Source organism: Lipophrys pholis (genome assembly GCF_963383615.2).
Source record: "Lipophrys pholis genome assembly, chromosome: 21".
NCBI classification, from domain to species: Eukaryota; Metazoa; Chordata; class Actinopteri; order Blenniiformes; family Blenniidae; genus Lipophrys; species Lipophrys pholis.
This window is the reverse complement of record NC_137649.1, coordinates 23,753,808-23,774,421: the sequence shown is the minus strand read 5'-3', so window position 1 is coordinate 23,774,421 and position 20,614 is coordinate 23,753,808. Positions and strand designations below refer to the sequence as shown.

The 20,614-nt window shown below is 52.3% G+C and overlaps 2 protein-coding genes across 3 annotated transcripts in view; one reads left to right on the top strand and one right to left on the bottom strand.

Annotated features, from left to right (window-relative positions):
- The first annotated feature begins 1,276 nt into the window (after positions 1-1,276).
- asap2b (ArfGAP with SH3 domain, ankyrin repeat and PH domain 2b) lies at positions 1,277-15,778 on the top strand. Of its 2 annotated transcripts, XM_080491462.1 has the most exons (28): positions 1,277-1,612; positions 3,346-3,418; positions 5,528-5,673; positions 6,244-6,318; positions 6,434-6,483; positions 6,699-6,828; positions 7,040-7,125; positions 7,331-7,406; positions 8,343-8,426; positions 8,492-8,595; positions 9,065-9,134; positions 9,611-9,698; positions 9,963-10,011; positions 10,646-10,812; positions 10,887-11,020; positions 11,494-11,588; positions 11,807-11,996; positions 12,079-12,164; positions 12,243-12,358; positions 12,830-12,897; positions 13,103-13,210; positions 13,432-13,663; positions 13,927-14,031; positions 14,144-14,333; positions 14,792-14,847; positions 15,162-15,214; positions 15,297-15,416; positions 15,512-15,778. In XM_080491462.1, the coding sequence occupies exons 1-28, from the start codon at positions 1,487-1,489 to the stop codon at positions 15,584-15,586; spliced, it is 2,952 nt and encodes a 983-aa protein (XP_080347588.1). In that variant the 5' UTR covers positions 1,277-1,486; the 3' UTR covers positions 15,587-15,778. The 2 variants fall into 2 exon arrangements, with proteins under 2 accessions (XP_080347588.1, XP_080347589.1); XM_080491463.1 differs by lacking the exon at positions 13,927-14,031.
- The window catches only part of LOC308126815 (pleckstrin homology domain-containing family G member 3-like), an 11,940-nt gene continuing 7,101 nt past the window's right edge, over positions 15,776-20,614 (bottom strand). Inside the window, exons 13-15 of the mRNA XM_080491461.1 lie at positions 19,449-19,520; positions 18,010-19,369; positions 15,776-17,550 (exon numbers count right to left, since the gene is read on the bottom strand). Coding sequence (XP_080347587.1) covers positions 16,658-17,550; positions 18,010-19,369; positions 19,449-19,520 — 2,325 coding nt within the window. The 3' untranslated portion in view covers positions 15,776-16,657. The remainder of the gene's footprint in view (positions 17,551-18,009; positions 19,370-19,448; positions 19,521-20,614) is intronic.

The following is a 20,614-nucleotide window of genomic DNA, read 5'->3' as shown; positions in this document are numbered from 1 at the left end:
ATCGGAAGAATAAAAACAAACACAAAATAACCTTGATGAAGGTTTTCAAGACTGGCCACACCCCTGCAAGGTCACTTTAGATGAGGAGGTCTGAAAGGTTCTGAGGAGGAGTGAGGAGGTTCTGAGGAGGCATGAAGTGGTTCTGAGGAGGAGTGATGAGGTTCTGTGGAGGTTCTGATGAAGAGTGAGGAAGATTGAGGAGGTTCTGAGGAGGAGTGAGGAGGTTCTGTGGAGGTTCTGAGGAGGAGTGAGGAAGATTGAGGAGGTTATGAGGAGGTTCTGAGGAGTGAGGAAGATTGAGGAGGTTCTGAGGAGGAGTGAGGAGGTTCTGAGGGGTTCTGAGGAGGCATGAAGTGGTTCTGAGGAGGTTCTGAGGGGTTCTGAGGAGGCCTGAGGAGGTTCTGAGGAGGAGTGAGGAGGTTCGGTGGAGGTTCTGAGGAGGAGTGAGGAAGATGGAGGAGGTTCTGAAGAGGTTCTGAGGAGGAGTGATGAGGTTCTGTGGAGGTTCTGAGGAGGCGTGAGGAAGATTGAGGAGGTTCTGAGGAGGTTCTGAGGAGGAGTGAGGAGGTTCTGAGGGGTTCTGAGGAGGCATGAAGTGGTTCTGAGGAGGAGTGAGGAGAACTGAGGAGGTTCTGACGGGTTCTGAGGAGGCCTGAGGAGGTTCTGAGGAGGAGTGAGGAGGTTCTGTGGAGGTTCTGAGGAGGAGTGAGGAAGATGGAGGAGGTTCTGAAGAGGTTCTGAGGAGGAGTGATGATGTTCTGTGGAGGTTCTGAAGAGGAGTGAGGAAGATTGAGGAGGTTCTGTGGAGGAGTGAGGAAGATCAGTGGAGGTTCTGAGGAGGGGTGAGGAAGATCAGTGGAGGTTCTGAGGAGGAGTGAGGAAGATTGAGGAGGTTCTGTGGAGGTTCTGAGGAGGAGTGAGGAGGTTCTGAGGAGGTTCTGAGGAGGAGTGATGAGGTCCGTGGAGGTTCTGAGGAGGAGTGAAGAGGTTCTGAGGAGGTTCTGAGGAAGGGTGAGGACGTTCTGGGGAGGTTCTGAGGGGTTCTGAGGAGGTTCTGAGGAGGCATGAAGTGGTTCTGAGGAGGTTCTGAGGAGGAGTGAGGAGGTTCTGATGGGTTCTGAGGAGGAGTGAGGAGGTTCTGCAGTTGCAGGGTTGGTCCCGGGTCTCCCGCCTCTGGACTCTGAGCTGCTTTACCCAGACCGGCCGCACGGGGGCGCCCTGCTGCTGCTTGGACGCTTCCAGTAGCTCCTCCCCCTTCCCCCGTGTCTCCGCCCCGCTCGGTGCTTCCTCAGGTGCGGCAGTTCAGCACTTCAGCTCTCCACGGCCCGGTTCTCGAGGGCCCGGTTCTTTACGGTCCGGTTCTGACCACACAGCGGGTCGAGCCACCGGCGATCCGGATACACGGGTCCCGAAAGCAACAGAGGACCTCCGGGTCCGCGAGTCCAGGTGTGTGTGTGTGTGTGTGTGTGTCAGTCAGTCAGTCACCATGCCGGAGCTGATCAGCGTCCCGGACTTCCTCACCGAGACCACCGAGGACTACAAGGCTCCGACCACGTCCAGCTTCAGCACGCGCATGACGCACTGCAGGAACACAGTGGCGGGGCTGGAGGAGGTGAGGGGCGCGCACACCGCGGGTGGGGAGGGGGGGGGGGGGGCGCGCTGGGAACAGCTGGGAACAGCTGGAGTTGTTATAAAAGTTAAACTCTGCTTTAGTCTTTTGAATAACAAGACATTTATAAAGAACATTACAAACTAAATGTTTTGTTGTGGTTCAGTCCTGCTGAAATGTTCATTTCTCATGGTACAGAACATTTCTTTATTTTAATTTAATTTAATTTAATTCTATTCTTGATGTCAAAAACATAAGCCTTTATTTATTTAGCCCCTGAAAACGACAGACAGCTGAAACTCAAAGTGATGAAGAGACACAAGAGCCTAAAAACCACAAAAATAACGTCAATAAAACTATAAAGTTCAGTAAAAACCAGGAGCAGAGTCTCACACTCGGTTAAAGGTCCAGGAAGAAATGTGTCTTGAGATTAGAACAGTGAAGCTTGTGGTCTGTTGCTCCGTGGAGCGTCGCTCCTTCGTTTGGTTCGGTTTGCGTTCAAGCAGCACTTTTATGAACCGGATCAAACGTCCTGCAGTTACAGCAGCTGCTGGTTTGGGGGCGCCGTCGCCCAAAACAAACCCGGACCAGAGAAGAAGTGAAGAAGAAAACGCGGCTCATTGATTGGTCCGGATTGACAGAGGAAGTCCGCGGTGGCTAAGCTAATTAGCTCGTGGGTAATGGGTAGCCTCAAACAACCGCGATATAAAGTCTTCAGACCAGATATCAACGGGAGTCTTCCTCACTACTTCTTCCTCTCTACTCCACGTCTGTCTGCGAGATGTTTTCCTACTTTTAGAACTGAATGTGATGGTGGAGCGGGCCCAGTACACAGCCCTGTGGTACTCCTGTACTCAGTGTGATGGTGGAGCGGGCCCAGTACACAGCCCTGTGGTACTCCTGTACTCAGTGTGATGGTGGAGCGGGCCCAGTACACAGCCCTGTGGTACTCCTGTACTCAGTGTGATGGTGGAGTGGGCCCAGTACACAGCCCTGTGGTACTCCTGTACTCAGTGTGATGGTGGAGCGGGCCCAGTACACAGCCCTGTGGTACTCCTGTACTCAGTGTGATGGTGGAGCGGGCCCAGTACACAGCCCTGCGGTACTCCTGTACTCAGTGTGATGGTGGAGCGGGCCCAGTACACAGCCCTGCGGTACTCCTGTACTGAATGTGATGGTGGAGCGGGCCCAGTACACAGCCCTGTGGTACTCCTGTACTCAGTGTGATGGTGGAGCGGGCCCAGTACACAGCCCTGTGGTACTCCTGTACTGAATGTGATGGTGGAGCGGGCCCAGTACACAGCCCTGCGGTACTCCTGTACTTAGTGTGATGGGCAGTAGTTGTGTCCCGCCCTAGCGTGCAGTGGACGGATGAATGACTAAATGTTCAGTTGCAGAGCGCTCACATCTGGGTCCAACCAGAACCAGAACCATCATCCCCGCCCCCTCCTTCTCCTCTGACTGAAGCCAGGAGGCCACAGAGTGTTTTCTCAGAGAAAGAGGAACATAGTCCCCCCCCCCCCCCCCAGCTCTTCTTCACTTCCTCTTTCAGTTGAGTAACTCATGATGAAGCAGAGGAGGAAGTTACAGGTTAAAGGTCACTCTTACTCAGTAGTCCTCCTCAACCAAGTGAAGTAACAGAAAAAAAAAAGAAAAAAAATCTCTCTCTCTCTCTCTCTCTCTCTCTCTCTCTCTCTCTCTCTCTCTCTCTCTCTCTCTCTCTCTCTCTCTCTCAGGCTCTGGATGTCGATCGCTCTGTGCTCTACAAGGTGAAGAAGTCTGTGAAGTCCATCCACTCATCTGGTCTTGGTGAGTACTTCACTGTCTCCTCTGAGTGTCTGTAAACTCCAGCGTCTCCGTCTGCAGACGTCCTGAGGCGGAGTCTGTCCCTCGCACATTCCTGTGATTCCTCCTCGTGTCCCAGCATGCCGAGGGAGCGGCGGCAGCTCAGCCGGGACGCCGCTCGGCACCGCTGCTCCCCGTCGAATGTACGCTCTGTTTCCACAACAATATAGCTTTTCTGAAATCCTGGTCCTGGTCCTGGTCTAGGTCCTGGTCCTGGTCAACTCGTTGGTAGTAACTGGTAGTTCTGCACATGCTCAGTAGAGTCAATCAGAACAAAGTTTCCTCCATGATGTCATGACTCCCAGTCCATATTTTACTGGACTTTGTACTTTTATTTTGACATTCACCATAGTAATGATCCAACTTGGTAGTTTTATTTTGACAGTCACCATAATAACAATCCAACTTGCTAGTTTTATTTTGAAAGTCACTGTAATAACAATTCAACTTGCTAGTTTTATTTTGAAAGGCACCATAATAATGATCTAACTTGGTGGCTTTATAGTGAAAGTCACTGTAATAACAATTCAACTTGGTAGTTTTATTTTGAAAGCCACTGTAATAACGATTGAACTTGGAAGTTTTATTTTGAAAGTCACTGTAATGACAATCAAACTTGGTAGTTTTATTTTGACAATCACCGTAATAACAATCCAACGTGGTAGTTTTATTTTGACAGTCACCATAATAATGATCCAACTTGGTAGTTTTATTTTGAAAGTCACCGTAATAACAATCCAACTTGGTCATTTTATTTTGAAAGTCACCGTAATAACGCTCTAACTTGATGGTTTTATTGTGAAAGTCACTGTAATAACAATTCATCTTGGTAGTTTTATTTTGAAAGTCACTGTATTAATGATCAAACTTGGTAGTTTTATTTTGAAAGACACTAATAACAATCCAACTTGGTAGTTTTATTTTGACAATCACCATAATAACGATCCAACTTGGTAGTTTTATTTTGAAAGTCACCGTAATAACAATCCAACTTGGTCATTTTATTTTGAAAGTCACCGTAATAACGCTCTAACATGATGGTTTTATTGTGAAAGTCACTGTAATAACAATTCATCTTGGTAGTTTTATTTTGAAAGTCACTGTATTAATGATCAAACTTGGTAGTTTTATTTTGAAAGACACTAATAACAATCCAACTTCGTAGTTTTATTTTGAAAGTTACCGTAATAACAATCCAACTTGGTAGTTTTATTTTGAAAGTCACTGTAATAACGATCGAACTTGGTAGTTTTATTGTGAAAGTCACTGTCATAACAATTAATTTTGGTAGTTTTATTTTGAAAGTCTCTGTAATAACGATCAAACTTGGTAGTTTTATTGTGAAAGCCACTGTAATAACAATTCAACTTGGTAGTTGAATTGTGAAAGCCACTGTAATAACAATTCAACTTGGTAGTTTTATTTTGAAAGTCACTGTAATAACGATCGAACTTGGTAGTTTTATTGTGAAAGTCACTGTCATAACAATTAATTTTGGTAGTTTTATTTTGAAAGTCTCTGTAATAACAATTCAACTTGGTAGTTTTATTTTGAAAGTCACCATAATAACAATCTAACTTGGTGGTCTGTCCACTAGAATGTTTCCATTAGTTTATTTAAGAGGGACAGAACAGAGAACGTTGTTAAACAGTACCAACCGATGCCGTGTCCATGAGACGTCCAGCCAAAGGCTCATTTACAGACCCGGTCCCCAACATGAAACGGACACAAGCAAACAGTTGTACATAGTTATACATAAAACATACTATAATATAAATAGTTTACAGATTTTTCTTATTTGTGTGTGTGCGTGTGTGTGTGTGTCTTCATTACTAAAACTATCAACAGCACCAACTAGTGGCCCAACAGGAAAACTCCATAGTTTTCAGTGTTTCTGCCGTTTCCGTGGACAAACATCATTTTTGTGTTTTTCTCCCAGACATGATGTTTTCACTTAAAACGATGACAACAACAACAAGGACTTCAACTGCTATGACAATGAGAATAATGACCCCGATGATGATGATGATGATGATGACGACGATGGCGGTCTCTCTGATCTCGGTGTTTCAGCCCACGTGGAGAGTGAGGATCAGTATTTTCAGGCCTTGGAGAAGTTTGGGGAGAACTTTGTGTCCCGTGACGACACCGAGGTGGGCGTGGCCTTCCACAACTTCGCCGTGTTCACCAAGGAGCTGACGGCGCTCTTCAAGAACCTGGTGAGTTCCACAAGTCCTCCCACCAGTCAGGGGTCGTCCCACCAGTCAGAGGTCCTCCCACCAGTCAGGGGTCCTCCCACCAGTCAGGGGTCCTCCCACCAGGCAGAGGTCCTCCCACCAGTCAGGGGTCGTCCCACCAGTCAGAGGTCCTCCCACCAGTCAGGGGTCCTCCCACCAGTCAGGGGTCCTCCCACCAGTTAGAGGTCCTCCCACCAGTTAGAGGTCCTCCCACCAGTCAGAGGTCTTCCCACCAGTTAGAGGTCCTCCCACCAGTTAGAGGTCCTCCCACCAGTCAGAGGTCCTCCCACCAGTTAGAGGTCCTCCCACCAGTCAGGGGTCCTCCCACCAGTTAGAGGTCCTCCCACCAGTTAGAGGTCCTCCCACCAGTTAGAGGTCCTCCCACCAGTCAGAGGTCTTCCCACCAGTTAGAGGTCCTCCCACCAGTTAGAGGTCCTCCCACCAGTCAGAGGTCCTCCCACCAGTTAGAGGTCCTCCCACCAGTCAGAGGTCTTCCCACCAGTTAGAGGTCCTCCTACCAGTCAGAGGTGTGATGATGTTTTTGTTTTCCAGCTGCAGAACATGAACAACATCATCAGTTTCCCTTTGGACAGTTTGTTGAAAGGAGACCTGAGAGGAGTGAAAGGGGTGAGTCCCTGTCTCTCTGCTGCGGTGCAGTGGTCCCCCCCCCCCCCCCCCCCCCCCCCCCCCCCCCCGGTTCCCTGGTTTGAACCCTCCTTTCTGTCGCCCTCTGCGTCTGCAGGACCTGAAGAAGCCGTTCGATAAGGCGTGGAAGGACTACGAGACCAAACTGTGAGGAAACGCCGCCATCGGCAGTGTGCCGCTCGGAGCCGGGCGGCGCCATCTGACTGTGTGTGTGTGTGTGTGTGTGTGTGTGTGTGTGTGTGTGTGTGTGTGTGTGTGTGTGTGTGTGTGTGTGTGTGTGTGTGTGTGTGTGTGTGTGTGTGTGTGTGTGTGTGTGTGTGTGTGTGTGTGTGTGTGTGTGTGTGTGTGTGTGTGTGTGACAGGAACAAGATTGAGAAGGAGAAGCGGGAACATGCTAAGCAGCACGGTATGATCCGCACCGAGTTCAGCGGCGGCGAGATCGCCGAGGAGATGGAGAAGGAGCGCCGGATGTTCCAGCTGCAGATGTGCGAGGTGACGTTCAGGCCCCGTTTCCACGGCAACGCTGTGAAAACCAAGCCCGTTTCCGTGGCAACGGCAGAAACACTGTAAATGGTGTAGTTCGCATGTTGGGCCACTTGTAGGTGCTGTTGGTTGGAAGGACGGCCTCTTCAGTTTGTCTTCCTGACGTCTGCTTCCTCCTCCTCCTCCTTCTCTTCCTCCTCCTCTTCCTCCTCCCCCTCAGTATCTGCTGAAGGTCAACGAGATCAAGGTGAAGAAGGGCGTGGACTTCGTGCAGAACCTCATCAAGTTTTTCCACGCTCAGTGCAAGTACGTCGCACAACACTTCTCTCTTTTCTCGTTTGGTTTCCACAGAGCAGAACCGGACTCCAGAACAGAACTGGACTTCAGAGCAGAACCGGACTTAGGTGTATCTGCTCTGGAGTCCGGTTCTGCTCTGAAGTCCAGTTCTGCTCTGGAGTTTCGTTCTGCTCTGGAGTCTGGTTCTGCTCTGGAGTCTGGTTCTGTTCTGCAGTTTCTTCCAGGACGGACTGAAAGTGGTGGAGAGTCTGAAACCGTCCATGGAGAAGCTCGCCACGGACCTGACCACGGTGAGGACGCAGTGACGGTGATGTCACAGTGATGTCATGGGGTCAGGTGTGATGTCAATAACCCCCCATGATGTCCTGGTCAGCAGCACCTTCAGTAACAGAGTCTCAGGAGCTTCTTCCTTCCTGTGGCCAGAAGACTCTGGAACTCCTGGAAACACTGTGTTGTGTTTGACTGTTTACATAGTATATCTCACTCCACTGCTACACCGTCCACCGTCACTGCTACACCATCACTGCTACATCGTCACTGCTACACCGCCACTGCTCCACCGTCACTGCTACACCATCACTGCTCCACCGTCCACCGTCACTGCTACACCATCACTGCTACACCGTCACTGCTCCACCGTCATTGCTACACCATCACTGCTCCACCGTCACTGCTACACCGTCACTGCTCCACCGTCATTGCTACACCGTCACTGCTCCACCGTCACTGCTCCACCGTCATTGCTACACCATCACTGCTCCACCGTCACTGCTCCACCGTCACTGCTCCACCGTCACTGCTCCACCATCACTGCTCCACCGTCACTGCTCCACCGTCATTGCTACACCATCACTGCTCCACCGTCACTGCTACACCGTCCACCGTCACTGCTCCACCGTCACTGCTCCACTGTCACTGCTCCACCGTCACTGCTCCACCATCCACTGTCACTGCTACACCGTCCACCGTCACTGCTCCACCGTCCACCGTCACTGCTGCACCGTCCACCGTCACTGCTCCACCGTGACTGCTCCACCGTCATTGCTACACCATCACTGCTCCACCGTCATTGCTACACCGTCACTGCTCCACCGTCCACCGTCACTGCTGAGCTTAACTCTGTATATATGAGCAGTTAAATCAGAATCATTTATTTCACTTTATTGAACTATCAGGTTGGTTTGGAGCTTTTAGAGGATCAATAAAGTGATTGTGATTCTCTGCAGATCAAAGTGAATCACGACGGAGAGAGGAAGCAGCTGAACCAACTGAGAGACATTCTGAAGACGTCCCTGCAGTCCAACAAGGAGGTAGAGAGACACCAAGAGACACACACCCTCTCTCCCTCTCTCTCTCACTCCCCCTCTCTCTACAGGACTCTCAGGTCAAGTCTCCATCAGGTTACAGTCTTCATCAGCTGCAGGGAAACAAAGCTCACGGCACCGAGCGTTCTGGAGTCCTGTACAAGAGGAGCGAAGGGTGAGTACTCCCATAGTCCACAACCCCCATAGTCCACAACCCCCATAAGTCCACAACCCCCATAGTCCACAACCCCCATAAGTCCACAACCCCCATAAGTCCACAACCCCCATAGTCCACAACCCCCATAGTCCACAACCCCCATAAGTCCACAACCCCCATAGTCCACAACCCCCATAGTCAAAATCTTCCATAGTCCACAACCCCCATAGTCAAAATCTTAAATAGTCCACAACCCCCATAAGTCCACAACCCCCATAGTCAAAATCTTAAATAGTCCACAACCCCCATAGTCAAAATCTTCCATAGTCCACAACCCCCATAGTCAAAATCTTAAATAGTCCACAACCCCCATAGTCCACAACCCCCATAAGTCCACAACCCCCATAGTCAAAATCTTCCATAGTCCACATTCCACAAAGTTCCATGGCTCCAGACTCTGGGACTCTAACCTCCTGGTTCTTCTCAGGCTGAGGAAGGTTTGGCAGAAGAGGAAGTGCTCGGTGAAGAACGGCTTCCTGACCATCTGTCACGGCACGGTAAGACGATCCTATTGGTCCTCCTGCACGCCGACCCCGCCCCCCTTTAGATTCTTTAGGTCCTTACGGTTCCCTTCTTCTTCTTCTTCTTCTTCTTCTTCTTCTTTTCTTCCTCTCCTCTGTCGTCTCCTCTGCTTTCTATTCTTTGTTTTGAAGTTTGTGCACGAAGAGTCAGTCGGCCAATCAGAACAGAGGAGGAGGAGGAGGAGGAGGAGGCGGAGCTTAAGGAGGAGGATGACAGAGAGGAGGGTGGGCAGGGGGTGGAGGGGGTAGAGAACTGAGGAGGGATCTCGAGGATGTTGATGTTCTCTGATGTGAAGTTCTTCAAACTGTAGAAACAGAAAACTGCTCAAGGGTTCTACTCTGGTAGAGAACAGTTCTACCATCTACTACACTGTTCTCTGTGTGGTGGTACCACACACACACACACACTCTCAGGGACTGTCGTCTCACCGTCTCGTGTCCTCTCCCTCCAGACAAACCGGCCGCCGGCCAAACTGAACCTGCTCACCTGTCAGGTGAAGAGGAACCCCGAGGAGAGGCGGAGCTTCGACCTGTTCTCACGTAGGAGTGTGTGTGTGTGTGTGTGTGTGTGTGTGTGTGTGTGTGTGTGTGTGTGTGTGTGTGTGTGTGTGTGTGTGTGTGTGTGTGTGTGTGTGTGTGTGTGTGTGTGTGTGTGTGTGTGTGTGTGTGTGTGTGTGTGTGTGTGTGTGTGTGTGTGTGTGTGTGTGTGTGTGTGTGTGTGTGTGTGTGTGTGTGTGTGTGTGTGTGTGTGTGTGTGTGTGTGTGTGTGTGTGTGTTCACATCTGATCTGTGTGTTGGTTCCAGATGACAGAACGTACCACTTCCAGACAGAAGACGAGGCCGAGTGTCAAATGTAAGTGTGACTTGTTTCCAGTTCTTCCTCCTCCTGAGGCTGAAACATCCAGGATCTCGTTCTGTTTCCTGGATGAACTCCAGATCAGTAAGATCCTGATCAGCATTAACACGGAACGGGGAAACTCTGGTTGAACTAGTGAGTTGATAACCTGTCGGGATCATCGGGATCAGCGCTCGCTCACATGAAAGGGGCGGGGCTTGCAGCGTGTGACCAATCACAGAGGGAGCAACCCTGACTTTACCAGAGGAGCAGATAATCTCTGAGATTATGAAGGATTCAAACACATCCAGCAGCTCAAAGCAACACAGCCAAACCCAGAACCTTCCTGACTTGGCAGATTAATTAATTTGAAAATGTAAACGGACGGCGTGGCACTGGCATCACTCAGATTCTCCATCCGGTTGTTTTGAGGCAGTTTCCTCCGTGTGCGTGCGTCTTGTGTTGGAAATTTAATTCATCGCCGAGACGCACGAGGAGTTGTTGGTTCCAAACATTCACGTTTCAGCAGTTCTGTCAGCGTGAGCATAAATATCAACTGATCTGAGATCTGATTGGTCAGGAGGCGGAGCTTTGTCCTCTTATCCATGGTTATGATGTTGTTGTTTATGTTGTTGTTGTTGTTGTCCCTCAGCTGGATCTCCGTCCTCCAGAACAGTAAAGAAGAAGCGTTGAACCAGGCGTTTCAGGGAGAGCAGGACGACGGAGAGAACAACATCGTTCAGGCGCTGACGAAGGCCATCGTGGAGGAAGTGAAGAAGATGAGGGGAAACGACATCTGCTGTGACTGTGGGGCTAAAGGTCTGTCCTCATGTCCTCATGTCTTTGTGTCCTCAAGCTCTTATGATCATGTCCTCATATCCTCACGTTCTCAGGTCCATCCTGGCTGTCCACCAACCTCGGGGTTCTGATCTGTATTGAGTGTTCGGGGATCCACAGGGAGATGGGGGTCCACTACTCCAGGATCCAGAGTCTAGACCTGGATGTCCTGGGAACCTCCGAGCTCCTGGTGAGTCCACTTCACTGTCCACTGGTCCCTGGTGGGTCCACTCTGTCCTCTGGTCCCTGGTGGGTCCACTCTGTTCTCTGGGCCCTGATGGGTCCACTCTGTTCTCTGGGCCCTGATGGGTCCACTCTGTCCTCTGGTCTCTGGTGGATCCACTCTGTCCTCTGGTCTCTGATGGGTTCACTCTGTCCTCTGGTCTTCGGTGGGTCCACTCTATCCTCTGGTCCCTGGTGGGTCAACTCTGTCCTCTGGTCCCTGGTGGGTCCACTCTGTCCTCTGGTCCCTGATGGGTCCACTCTGTCCTCTGGTCCCTGATGGGTCCACTCTGTCCTCTGGTCTCTGGTGGGTCAACTCTATCCTCTGGTCCCTGGTGGGTCAACTCTGTCCTCTGGTCCCTGGTGGGCTAATCCACTGTCCTCTGGTCCCTGGTCTTTGGTTGGTCCACCTTGTCCTCAGATCTCGTGTTGTGTTCGCAGCTCGCCAAGAATGTGGGAAACTTCAGCTTCAACGAGATCATGGAGGCGGAGCTTTCTGCGCAGGACGCCACCAAACCCGGACCCAGTAGCGACATGTAGGGACACGTTTCCATGGAGACGCTGCAGGGGCCTGTGCGGGCGGGGGGCGCCTGAGCAGGCGAACGGGGCCTGTACGGGCTGCAGGGTGGCGCCTAAATGGCCGACGGGCCCTGAGGGAACAGGGTCTGGGAGGGGGTTGTCTTGCGGGTGGGCGGGGTCTGGCTGGTGGGCGGGGCCTGTGAGGGTCTGATTGTGTCTGTGCGGCTGGTTGCAGGCAGACCAGGAAGGACTACATCACGGCGAAGTACACGGAGAAACGCTTCATCCAGCGGCTTCACACCGACGCCGCGTCTCGGCTGCTCGGACTCTACGAGGCCGTCCAGACCCAGGACATCCTGGCCCTGATCCAGGTCCACGCCGAGGGCACGGACCTGATGGAGGTCGTCCCGCAGCCCAACGAGCACGTGAGGACACGCTATGAACACGCCAAACCGAACACAACACGCCCATATATAACAACAACGTGTGTGTGTGTGTGTGTGTCAGGAGCCTGGAGAGACGGTCCTCCACCTGGCCGTCCGGATGGTGGACAGGAACTCGCTCCACATCGTGGACTTTCTGGCCCAGAACAGGTACCGGTTCTACCAGCAGCAGGTGGTGGTGGTGGTGTTGTGTGTGTGTGTGTTTGTGTAACTGAGTGTGTGTTTCAGTCCCAACCTGGACACGCAGACGTCTCGGGGAAGCACCGCGCTTCATTACTGCTGCTTGACGGACAACAGCGAGTGTCTCAAACTGCTGCTGAGAGGACGGGCTGCAGCGTCTATCGGTCAGTGAACGCACCGGTGTGATCTCCACCGTCAGAGACGCAGTCCAGGGGGACGTCTCTGACGGTGGAGTTCCTCAGGTCTTGTTGACTCCACAAGTCATTTTCAGAATCCTCCTGATTTAACGCTGCGCCAGAGATTCAGCCTGAAAGAACCTAAAGAACTTAAAGTTACTCTACCAGGACAGAAAAACTTTAAAATGTACTTCCAATGAAAGGAATCACTCCTGTTATCTCGGGAAACCTGCCGCAAGGGTTCCTGGGAATTCAAAGATGGCGTCGCGGCACCGCCAGCGAAAACGACATTTGACCAATTCAGCCCAAACAAAATGGAGACTTTTCTCAAAGGACGAGTCGTCGAGACACGAGAAAAGTCTGGAAAGTTTTTCCAGTGTGGATCGAGACCTCTCGAGCTCGAGTGTATAAACGGGATCTTTAACCAACTTGTTCGTCTCATCTTCTGAATGTTTTCAGCGAACGAAGCCGGAGAAACTCCGCTGGACCTCGCAAGACGTCTGCGACACACTCAGTGTGAAGAGCTGGTAACAAACTACAGTGGTTTGTCGTCTTGTCACGGGTGTCTCTGTAGCCCAGCATGTTTGTCGTAGTTTGTGTCGTGTCCGCCGGGTCAGCTGTCGTCCTCTGTCATGTTTTATTAACGAGGTTCCGAGGACCTTGGCGTTGTTCTCGTAGTTCATGTTGGGCGTTCCGGTCGAGACTCTCGGCTCTGTGGATGTTTCGTTGCAGCTCACTCAGGCTCAGACGGGGAAGTTTAACGTTCACGTGCACGTCGAGTACGAGTGGCGTCTCCAGAACGAGGACCTGGACGAGAGCGAGGACGAGATGGAAGACAAGGTCAGTGTCTGCAATGTGGACCAACTTCCTGTTGTGGACTATTTACTTCCTGTTGTTGCCTATTTACTTCCTGTTGTGGTCTGTCCTTGTAGACTGACTTCCTGTTGTGGCCTATTTACTTCCTGTTGTGGTCTGTCCTTGTAGACTGACTTCCTGTTGTGGCCTATTTACTTCCTGTTGGGGTCTGTCTATGTGGACCAACTTCCTGATCTGTCCCGCAGCCGATCCCGACCCGGCGTGACGAGCGTCCGGTCAGCTGCTTCCTGCCTAGCGCCAACATGGCGGCGCTGGCCCGGGACGCTGCCTGCCTGGCCCGGGACAAACAGAGACCACCCGTCCCCGGAACCATGATCACCAACGAGACCTATGGGACCACCATGGACCTCAAGCTGCCGGGACTGGGTCCGGCTCCGGGTCCCATGCCCCCACTGCCCCCCCGAGCACCAGCAAGAGGTTGGTTCTGGTTCTGGTCCCAATTATGATCCAATTCTGGTTCTGAGTCTGGTTCCACTTTGGGTTTTGATCCTGGTTTGTTTGTTCCGATTATCATTGCGGTTTCTTCTTTCGGGTTCTGGTTTCTGATCTGGTTCTAGTTGTGGTGTTACCTCCTGTTCTCATTGTGATTTGAATTCTGGTTCTGGTTTTGGTTTTTACTCCTGATTCTGGTTTGGGATTTTATTCTGGTTTCGATTGTGGTTCTGGTTCCATCCCAACAGGTCCTGGTCTATCTAAACCAGCTGCCATGGAGTCTGTAGGACGACAGCGTTCGTCATCAGACCCCCCAAACCCCCAGACCCCCGAGAGGAACTCGTCCATGTATGGTAAGTCTCTCCTGGTCCTGTTGGGTCTTCGAGGTGTCCCTATGAGGTGGTCTCTGCTGGTCTTGTCCCATCCCTGTGAGGTGGTCTCAGGTGGTCTCTGCTCCTCCCCCAGTGCTCCCGGCTCCGCCTCCTCCAGTCGCTCCGCCTCCAGGCAGCAAGAGGTCCAGCATGTTGGACACTAGGACTGGGACAGCAAGGACTGCCCCCCTACCGCCCATCCCCCCACCCCCCCACTACAAAGCTCCGCACCTCCCTTCGCCACCTGGACCCAAGTCTCCGTCTGGACCCAAGTCTCCGTCTGGGTACGTACTGGACCATGGTGGACTGATCAGACCGGGTCCTATTGTGGGTCAGTGGTCTTCTAGTAGTTTGATTCCCGTCGGCCCGCTAACGTCATACAGTATTGGACCGGTCTGATCCGGTCTGTCTTGAAGCTGGATATACTTCCCCAGACCTTCTGGATCCTGGTCTAGAAGGTCTACAAACCAGATCATCAACTTGGCAATTCAACCAGTCGGGATCCGTGGCCAGCCACATAAAAGGGGCGGGGCTTCCAGGATGTGACCAATCACAGACCTGCAGAGCTTTAGCCAGGGAGGGATTCAAACTAGCAACCTGCCAGAGTTAATCCAGAAGATAAACCAGAGTTAATCCAGAAGATAAACCAGAGCTAATCCAGAAGATAAAGTTAATCCCTAAATGAATCTTGAAGAGGAACCTGCTCTGTGGTTCTGGTCTGATTTTGTTTTCCGGTTTTCAGGTCTGTTAAACGTCCTCAGAGACCTCCATTGAGGACGGCGTCTGTGGACAAACCAGGTCTCTCTCACACACACACACACACACACACACACACACACACACACACACACACACACACACACACACACACTGCTTGCTCTCTGCCGGTTGACACATGCTGATGATTGGCCACGCCCCCCTGACCCAGTCCACCCAGCGACATCGTCCTTCCTCCTTAATTACCGCACACTTCCTGGTTTCAGCCAATCAGGTCTTCGGGCTGGCACACACTCATTTGCATACCTCATTGACCAGAGAGAAACACACACACACACACACACACACACACACACACAGCGTGACCGTTTTAACGTTTTGTTTCTCTTTTTAAGGTGTTTCGTCACCCGTCAGTCCTCCAACACCAAAACCCAGAACTACGTTCTCCGTGAGTGACGACAACACAACACAAACAACACAAATGACAACAACACAAAACTGTGTGTGTGTGTGTGTGTGTGTGTGTGTAGAAGCAGAAGCCTCGCAGAGTGAAGGCGATCTACGACTGTCGAGCTGATAATGTGGACGAGTTGACGTTCAGCGAGGGGGAGGTGATCGTGGTGGAGGGGGAGGAGGACAGCGAGTGGTGGGTGAGTGAAACACACACACACACACACACACACACACACACACACACACACACACACACACATTCAGGTTGGGTGACCGTCTCTCTCTCTCTCAGATCGGACACGTCGAGTCGGAGCCTGACAGACGAGGTGTGTTTCCTGTCACCTTCGTCCACTTCATCTCAGAGTGAAACGTCATGTGGAACCCCCCCCCTCCCCCCCCGGCCTACACACACACACACACACACACATACACTCACACACTCAATGCTGTTGTCAGTGTTTTTATGGTCGTGACGTCACAATGATGATGTCACTGTCGAAGAGTCTTAATGAGATTTTGTCTTTAATAAAAAAAAAACAATAAAAGTTCTGATACCCGGCTTGTTTCACATCTTTATTTAATCAGTTTAGATTATTGATCAGTGATTCATGTAACACACATTTTCTATTTACATTCACTTTCTTTCATGAATTTTACAGTTTTCTGTCACTTTTTTGGTCTTAAAATGAGAAAAGTGGCGCTTTTCCATTAGTACCAACTCGACTTCATGCTTTTCCATTACATGTTAGTACCTGGTTCCTGGTTCCTCCCTGGTCGAGGTATGTCACCACACAGACGAGTCAGCTGGCGTCTCGTTCAGCCGCCATTTTTAAACCCGCTCAGAAATCAACCAGTGGAGCAGCGGCGAGCTGCAGACGTTCCTTTGTCTGGTGGTGACCAGAGGATTCAGTGACCTGCTACCAGTATCAGGAGGTCTCTGAGCCACGGATACCACCGGTGTTTTGGATTAACTGGTTTCACTGTTAACTGGTGACCGGCTTCCTCAGGCGTCTCCTTTTCACAGCAGATAATGACCCGTAGCTGTCCTGGAGAACGCCGTTTAACCACATTTCCATTAAAGTTTAAAGTATCGTAGCGTTTGTCCTATTTTAACATCAGTTGCTGCCAACGACTGGTGGCAGAAGTCACTAGTTAACAGGGACACCATTTAAACCGAAACACTGGACAGTGAACAACGATCGTAACGACGCATTTCTTGTAAAATTAATAATTTGGGCTGATATCCAACGTGGAGTTGTAGCTCCACTCTTCCAGATGGATGTTTGCACCACCTCATATCGGCGGGGGGGTCATCACTTGAGCCCAACGGTGAAAAGCTCAGATCAGTCCGCCCACGTCGCAGTGGGACTATATTGTAATGGAAAAAAAATTCAACTGAGCCGAGCAGGTACTAGTTGAAAAGCGCCGCTGGTCTCTGTCAGTTGAGACTCTGGAATTTTTCTCTGAGGTTCTTGACCAGACTCTGTTGACCCCCGTCTGGTTTGGCTCCGCTGGTGTCTGCTGGTCTCTGTAGACCTCCTTCAGTTTCTTTGGGTCTCTTTGGGTCTCTCTGGCTCTCTACCAGTCTGTGCTTCGCTCCGTCAATCCCCCTAGTCTTCGGGCTCTCCTCCCCCTCAGTGGAGTCCGGCTCGGCTCTGGTTCTGGACTGGTCGGACTCCTGATAGACCCGGCAGCGGTCCACGACTGCCATGATGGAGATCTTCTCCCTGCTGGTCGGCGAACGGATCTGAACGTAGTCCTGGTCTTCGTCTTCACCTGAGGTCTCCGCCGGGATTTTCTCCAAAACTAGGACTTTGTGGTCGGGGTCTCCAGGCAGTGGCGCCTCAGCCGCGACGTAGTGGCCCGGGTAGGTCCTGGTGCGGACATGGTCCTGGAACTCCTGCAGCCCGCATAGCCGGGGGTCCAGAGAGTCCGCCCGGTGGAGCCGCCTCCTGGGACCCCCGTCCTCTATCTGGTCCGAGGTGGAGCGCCTCCTGGGACTGCCGTCCCCTATCTGGTCCGAGGTGGAGCGCCTCCTGGGACCACCGTCCCCTATCTGGTCCGAGGTTGAGCGCCTCCTGGGGCCGCTGTACCCCATCTGGTCTGGGACGGACCAGGTCCGGACAGCCGGACTCTTGGGGTCGGTGTACCTGATCCGCAGCTCGCGGACATCAGGCCAGTCGAAGACCTCGACCGGCTGCAGGCCACTGTGGGGACTCTGGGGCCGGCCCGGAGAGAGGCCCCTGGACTGGCAGGGGAGGCCCGGTGCTGGAGGTTCTGGGGCGGTGGTCTGGGTACCACGTCGCCGGGGAAGAGTCCGGTTAACTTTACCTGAAAGACATTCGAGACGCAGGACACGTCAGGAAGTGAATCTATTCAGGAAGTGGATTGGTTCAGATCGGGAAGTGGATTTGATTCAGGAAGTGGATTGGTTCAGGAAGTGGATTTGATTCAGGAAGTGGATTGGTTCAGATCGGGAAGTGGATTTGATTCAGGAAGTGGATTGGTTCAGGAAGTGGATTTGATTCAGGAAGTGGATTGGTTCAGATCAGGAAGTAGATTGGTTCAGATCAGGAAGTGGGGTGGTTCAAAACAGGAAGTGGATCAGTTCAGATCAGGAAGTGGACTGGTTCTAATTCAGGAAGTGGATCTATTTCGGAAGTGGACTGGTTCTGAGTCAGGACATGGACCAGTTCTGTTGGGACAGTTTAGAGGAGCTAAAGCAGGTCATAGCGGGTCATAGCGGGTCATAGCAGGTCATAGCGGGTCATAGCGGGCCGGCGGTCTTACCTGGACTCTCCTCCTCCACCACACAGGCTAAAGTCTTCCTGCTGCCCAGCATAGCCGGACTTTGCCGAACCACCGGCCGGGTTCCTTTAATCCGCTGGCTGTACTGACGGGCCAGGTGCAGGACTTTGCTCTCCAGCTGGTTCTGATCCGAACCGGGCCCGGCCTCATGGGCCTCCGCCTTCAGCTGGACCACCCGGGGACCTGGAGCACCGAAAGCATTCAAGGAGTCCTTCAGGCTTCTGGTTCGGTTCACAACCGAGGAGGATTTCGGCCTGGGGCTTGAAGAGTCGACGGTGCTGGGGTCGGAAGCTCCGCCCCGTGGGTCTGAAGCTCCGCCCACTGGCTGGCAGCTCAGGGTTGGATCAGGATCGCTGGTGGTTTTGGAGGGTTTATGGGGGTCTGAGTCTCTTGGGGAGCAGTTGAGGTCTCGTTCCATCGCCTGCCAGATCCTGATCATTTCTGACGAAGGCCTGAACTCTTCTTCCTCACAGGCTCTTTCTGAACCTAAATCCGGACTCTGCGTTGACTCCTCCGGTTCTGCGCTACTGTGCTGGATGGACCCCGAGGGGTTCTGAGGTTCTGATTCCGGGTCCGGACTGGAGCTCGTTGTTTGGTCCTGCGTGACGCTGTCGAAGCGACTGACGGAGCTCCGGACCAGCCCAGTAGGTATGTATGTGAGGCTCTCTCTCCGCCGGAGGGTGAACGTGGCGTCCTGGCTCCCGGCGTTCTCGTAGTACATCCTTATCTTCCCAATGAGCAGCTGGTCCTGCTTGGACAGGGTCGAGTCCCTCCTGCGGGGGGTGCCGCCGCGGTTGACGTCGAAGACGCTGTCGTCGTCCCGAGGAGACAGCAAGGCCAGATCCATCGACACGAAGGTCTCGGCGGCATTGGAAGACACGCTGCTAAGCGACGGATGTTGGTCGGTGGCGTCGGAGCAGAGGCTGACGGCGCTGCCGGTCCTGGAGGGTAACCGAGGCGAGGCCCAGTCTGCGGAGCTGCCGGTCCCGCTGGGTAACCGAGGCGAGGTGAAGCCCGGCGAGCGGCTGTCCTCAGGCACGCTGCCTCGCTTGACGCTGCCGCTGAAGTGCTGCGCGATGGCGCTTGCTTTGTCCAGCACAGAGGACGGCAGGATGCTGGAGGCTCCGCCTTCCTGGTCCTCCGCCTCCTTGTCGTCCTCCTCGTCTTCGGAGGATTCGCCGCTGCTCAGCGTCTTTGAATCGGAATCTGGAGTGGCCGCGGACGGTTCCTCTGCTGGCTCTGAGTCTCCGTCAGGCTTCAGGGTCCTCAGCGGATCCAGATCTGAGGACAAATCTGGTTCCGGACTCTGTGGTGGTTCGGGTGTCTCCTGGACTGTGGAGGACTTCAGACGGACAACGGACGGAAGATCAGCTTCAGTGCAACGGATAAGTCCGACAGAGACGTGATGGGCGGTGACTCACCAGGTCCGGAGTCGGTTCGGTCGCACTCGACTCGTCATGTCTGGTCGCAGAGACTCCGCCCCCTTCTGGTTGCTTCAACAAAACAACAAGTTAATCTCTAAAGGGTTCAGGCCATGTTTCCACCACAAGCAGAAACGCATCGTTTTTACGGTTCCATATCGGAAAAGTTTCACATTTACACAGCAATGGTATTAAAACGATGTCTGTTTCCACGGAAACAGCAGGAACACTGTTAGAAAATAACAACGGGAGGACAGGGACATTCTAGTGGACAGACCACCAAGTTGGATCGTTGTTACGGTGACTGTCAAAATAAAAACTACCAAGTCCCAGGAGAATATGGACTGGGAATGGCATGTTCCCTTGTTTCCATGGAGACGGATCGTTTGTGGCTCCGAGTTCCGTTGTCGTGGAAACAGAGGCCGTTTTGACTTGAAATCTGACTTCAGGGAAAAATCCGGAACAACATCACACCAAACACAGCAACCAAACAACTCCGAGCGAGGCGGCGGCACGGCAACCAAACAACTCCGAGCGAGGCGGCGGCACAGCAACCAAACAACTCCGAGCGAGGCGGCGGCACAGCAACCAAACAACTCCGAGCGAGGCGGCGGCACAGCAACCAAACAACTCCGAGCGAAGCGGCGGCACAGCAACCAAATAGTCTGCCAACCTTCACGTTGCTCCACGCATTTCAAGAAGCTCCAACCAGAAGGAAACGTGGCGTTAGAGACCTGAACCAGCACAGGAAGACCTCCTCCTCAACGCCCCCCAACCAGGTGACATCAGCCTGAAACCCTACAACCCTACAACCCTTGACCTCCTAGAACCCCGAACCCTGACCTTCTAACCCATGTCAGGCTTGGGTTGTAAACGCCTGTTCTGGTCTTCTTCATGGTCTCAGTCCTCTCAGGTTCTGAATGAAGAAATGTTCCCCGCCTGGACAGATGAACCAAAAACCAGAACCCACTAAAACCCACCAGAACCCACTAGACCCCCCCCCCCCCCCCTCTCCAGAACTAACCAGAACCCACTAAAACCCACCAGAACCCCCTAGATCCCCTCCAAAACTCACCAGAACCCACTAAGAACCCACTAAGAACCCACCCCTAGCAGCAATAATACAGTAGTAGTCATGTTTAGTGTTTCTCACCTGTACGACTGCT

Bases quoted from the DNA above. Each gene is read 5' to 3' on its own strand.
- asap2b (XM_080491462.1), top strand. From the start codon at position 1,487: ATGCCGGAGCTGATCAGCGTCCCGGACTTCCTCACCGAGACCACCGAG. The intron at 3,419-5,527 runs GTGAGTACTTCA...TCGGTGTTTCAG, and splicing joins CATCCACTCATCTGGTCTTG to CCCACGTGGAGAGTGAGGAT. The intron at 13,664-13,926 runs GTTGGTTCTGGT...CCATCCCAACAG, and splicing joins CCCCCGAGCACCAGCAAGAG to GTCCTGGTCTATCTAAACCA.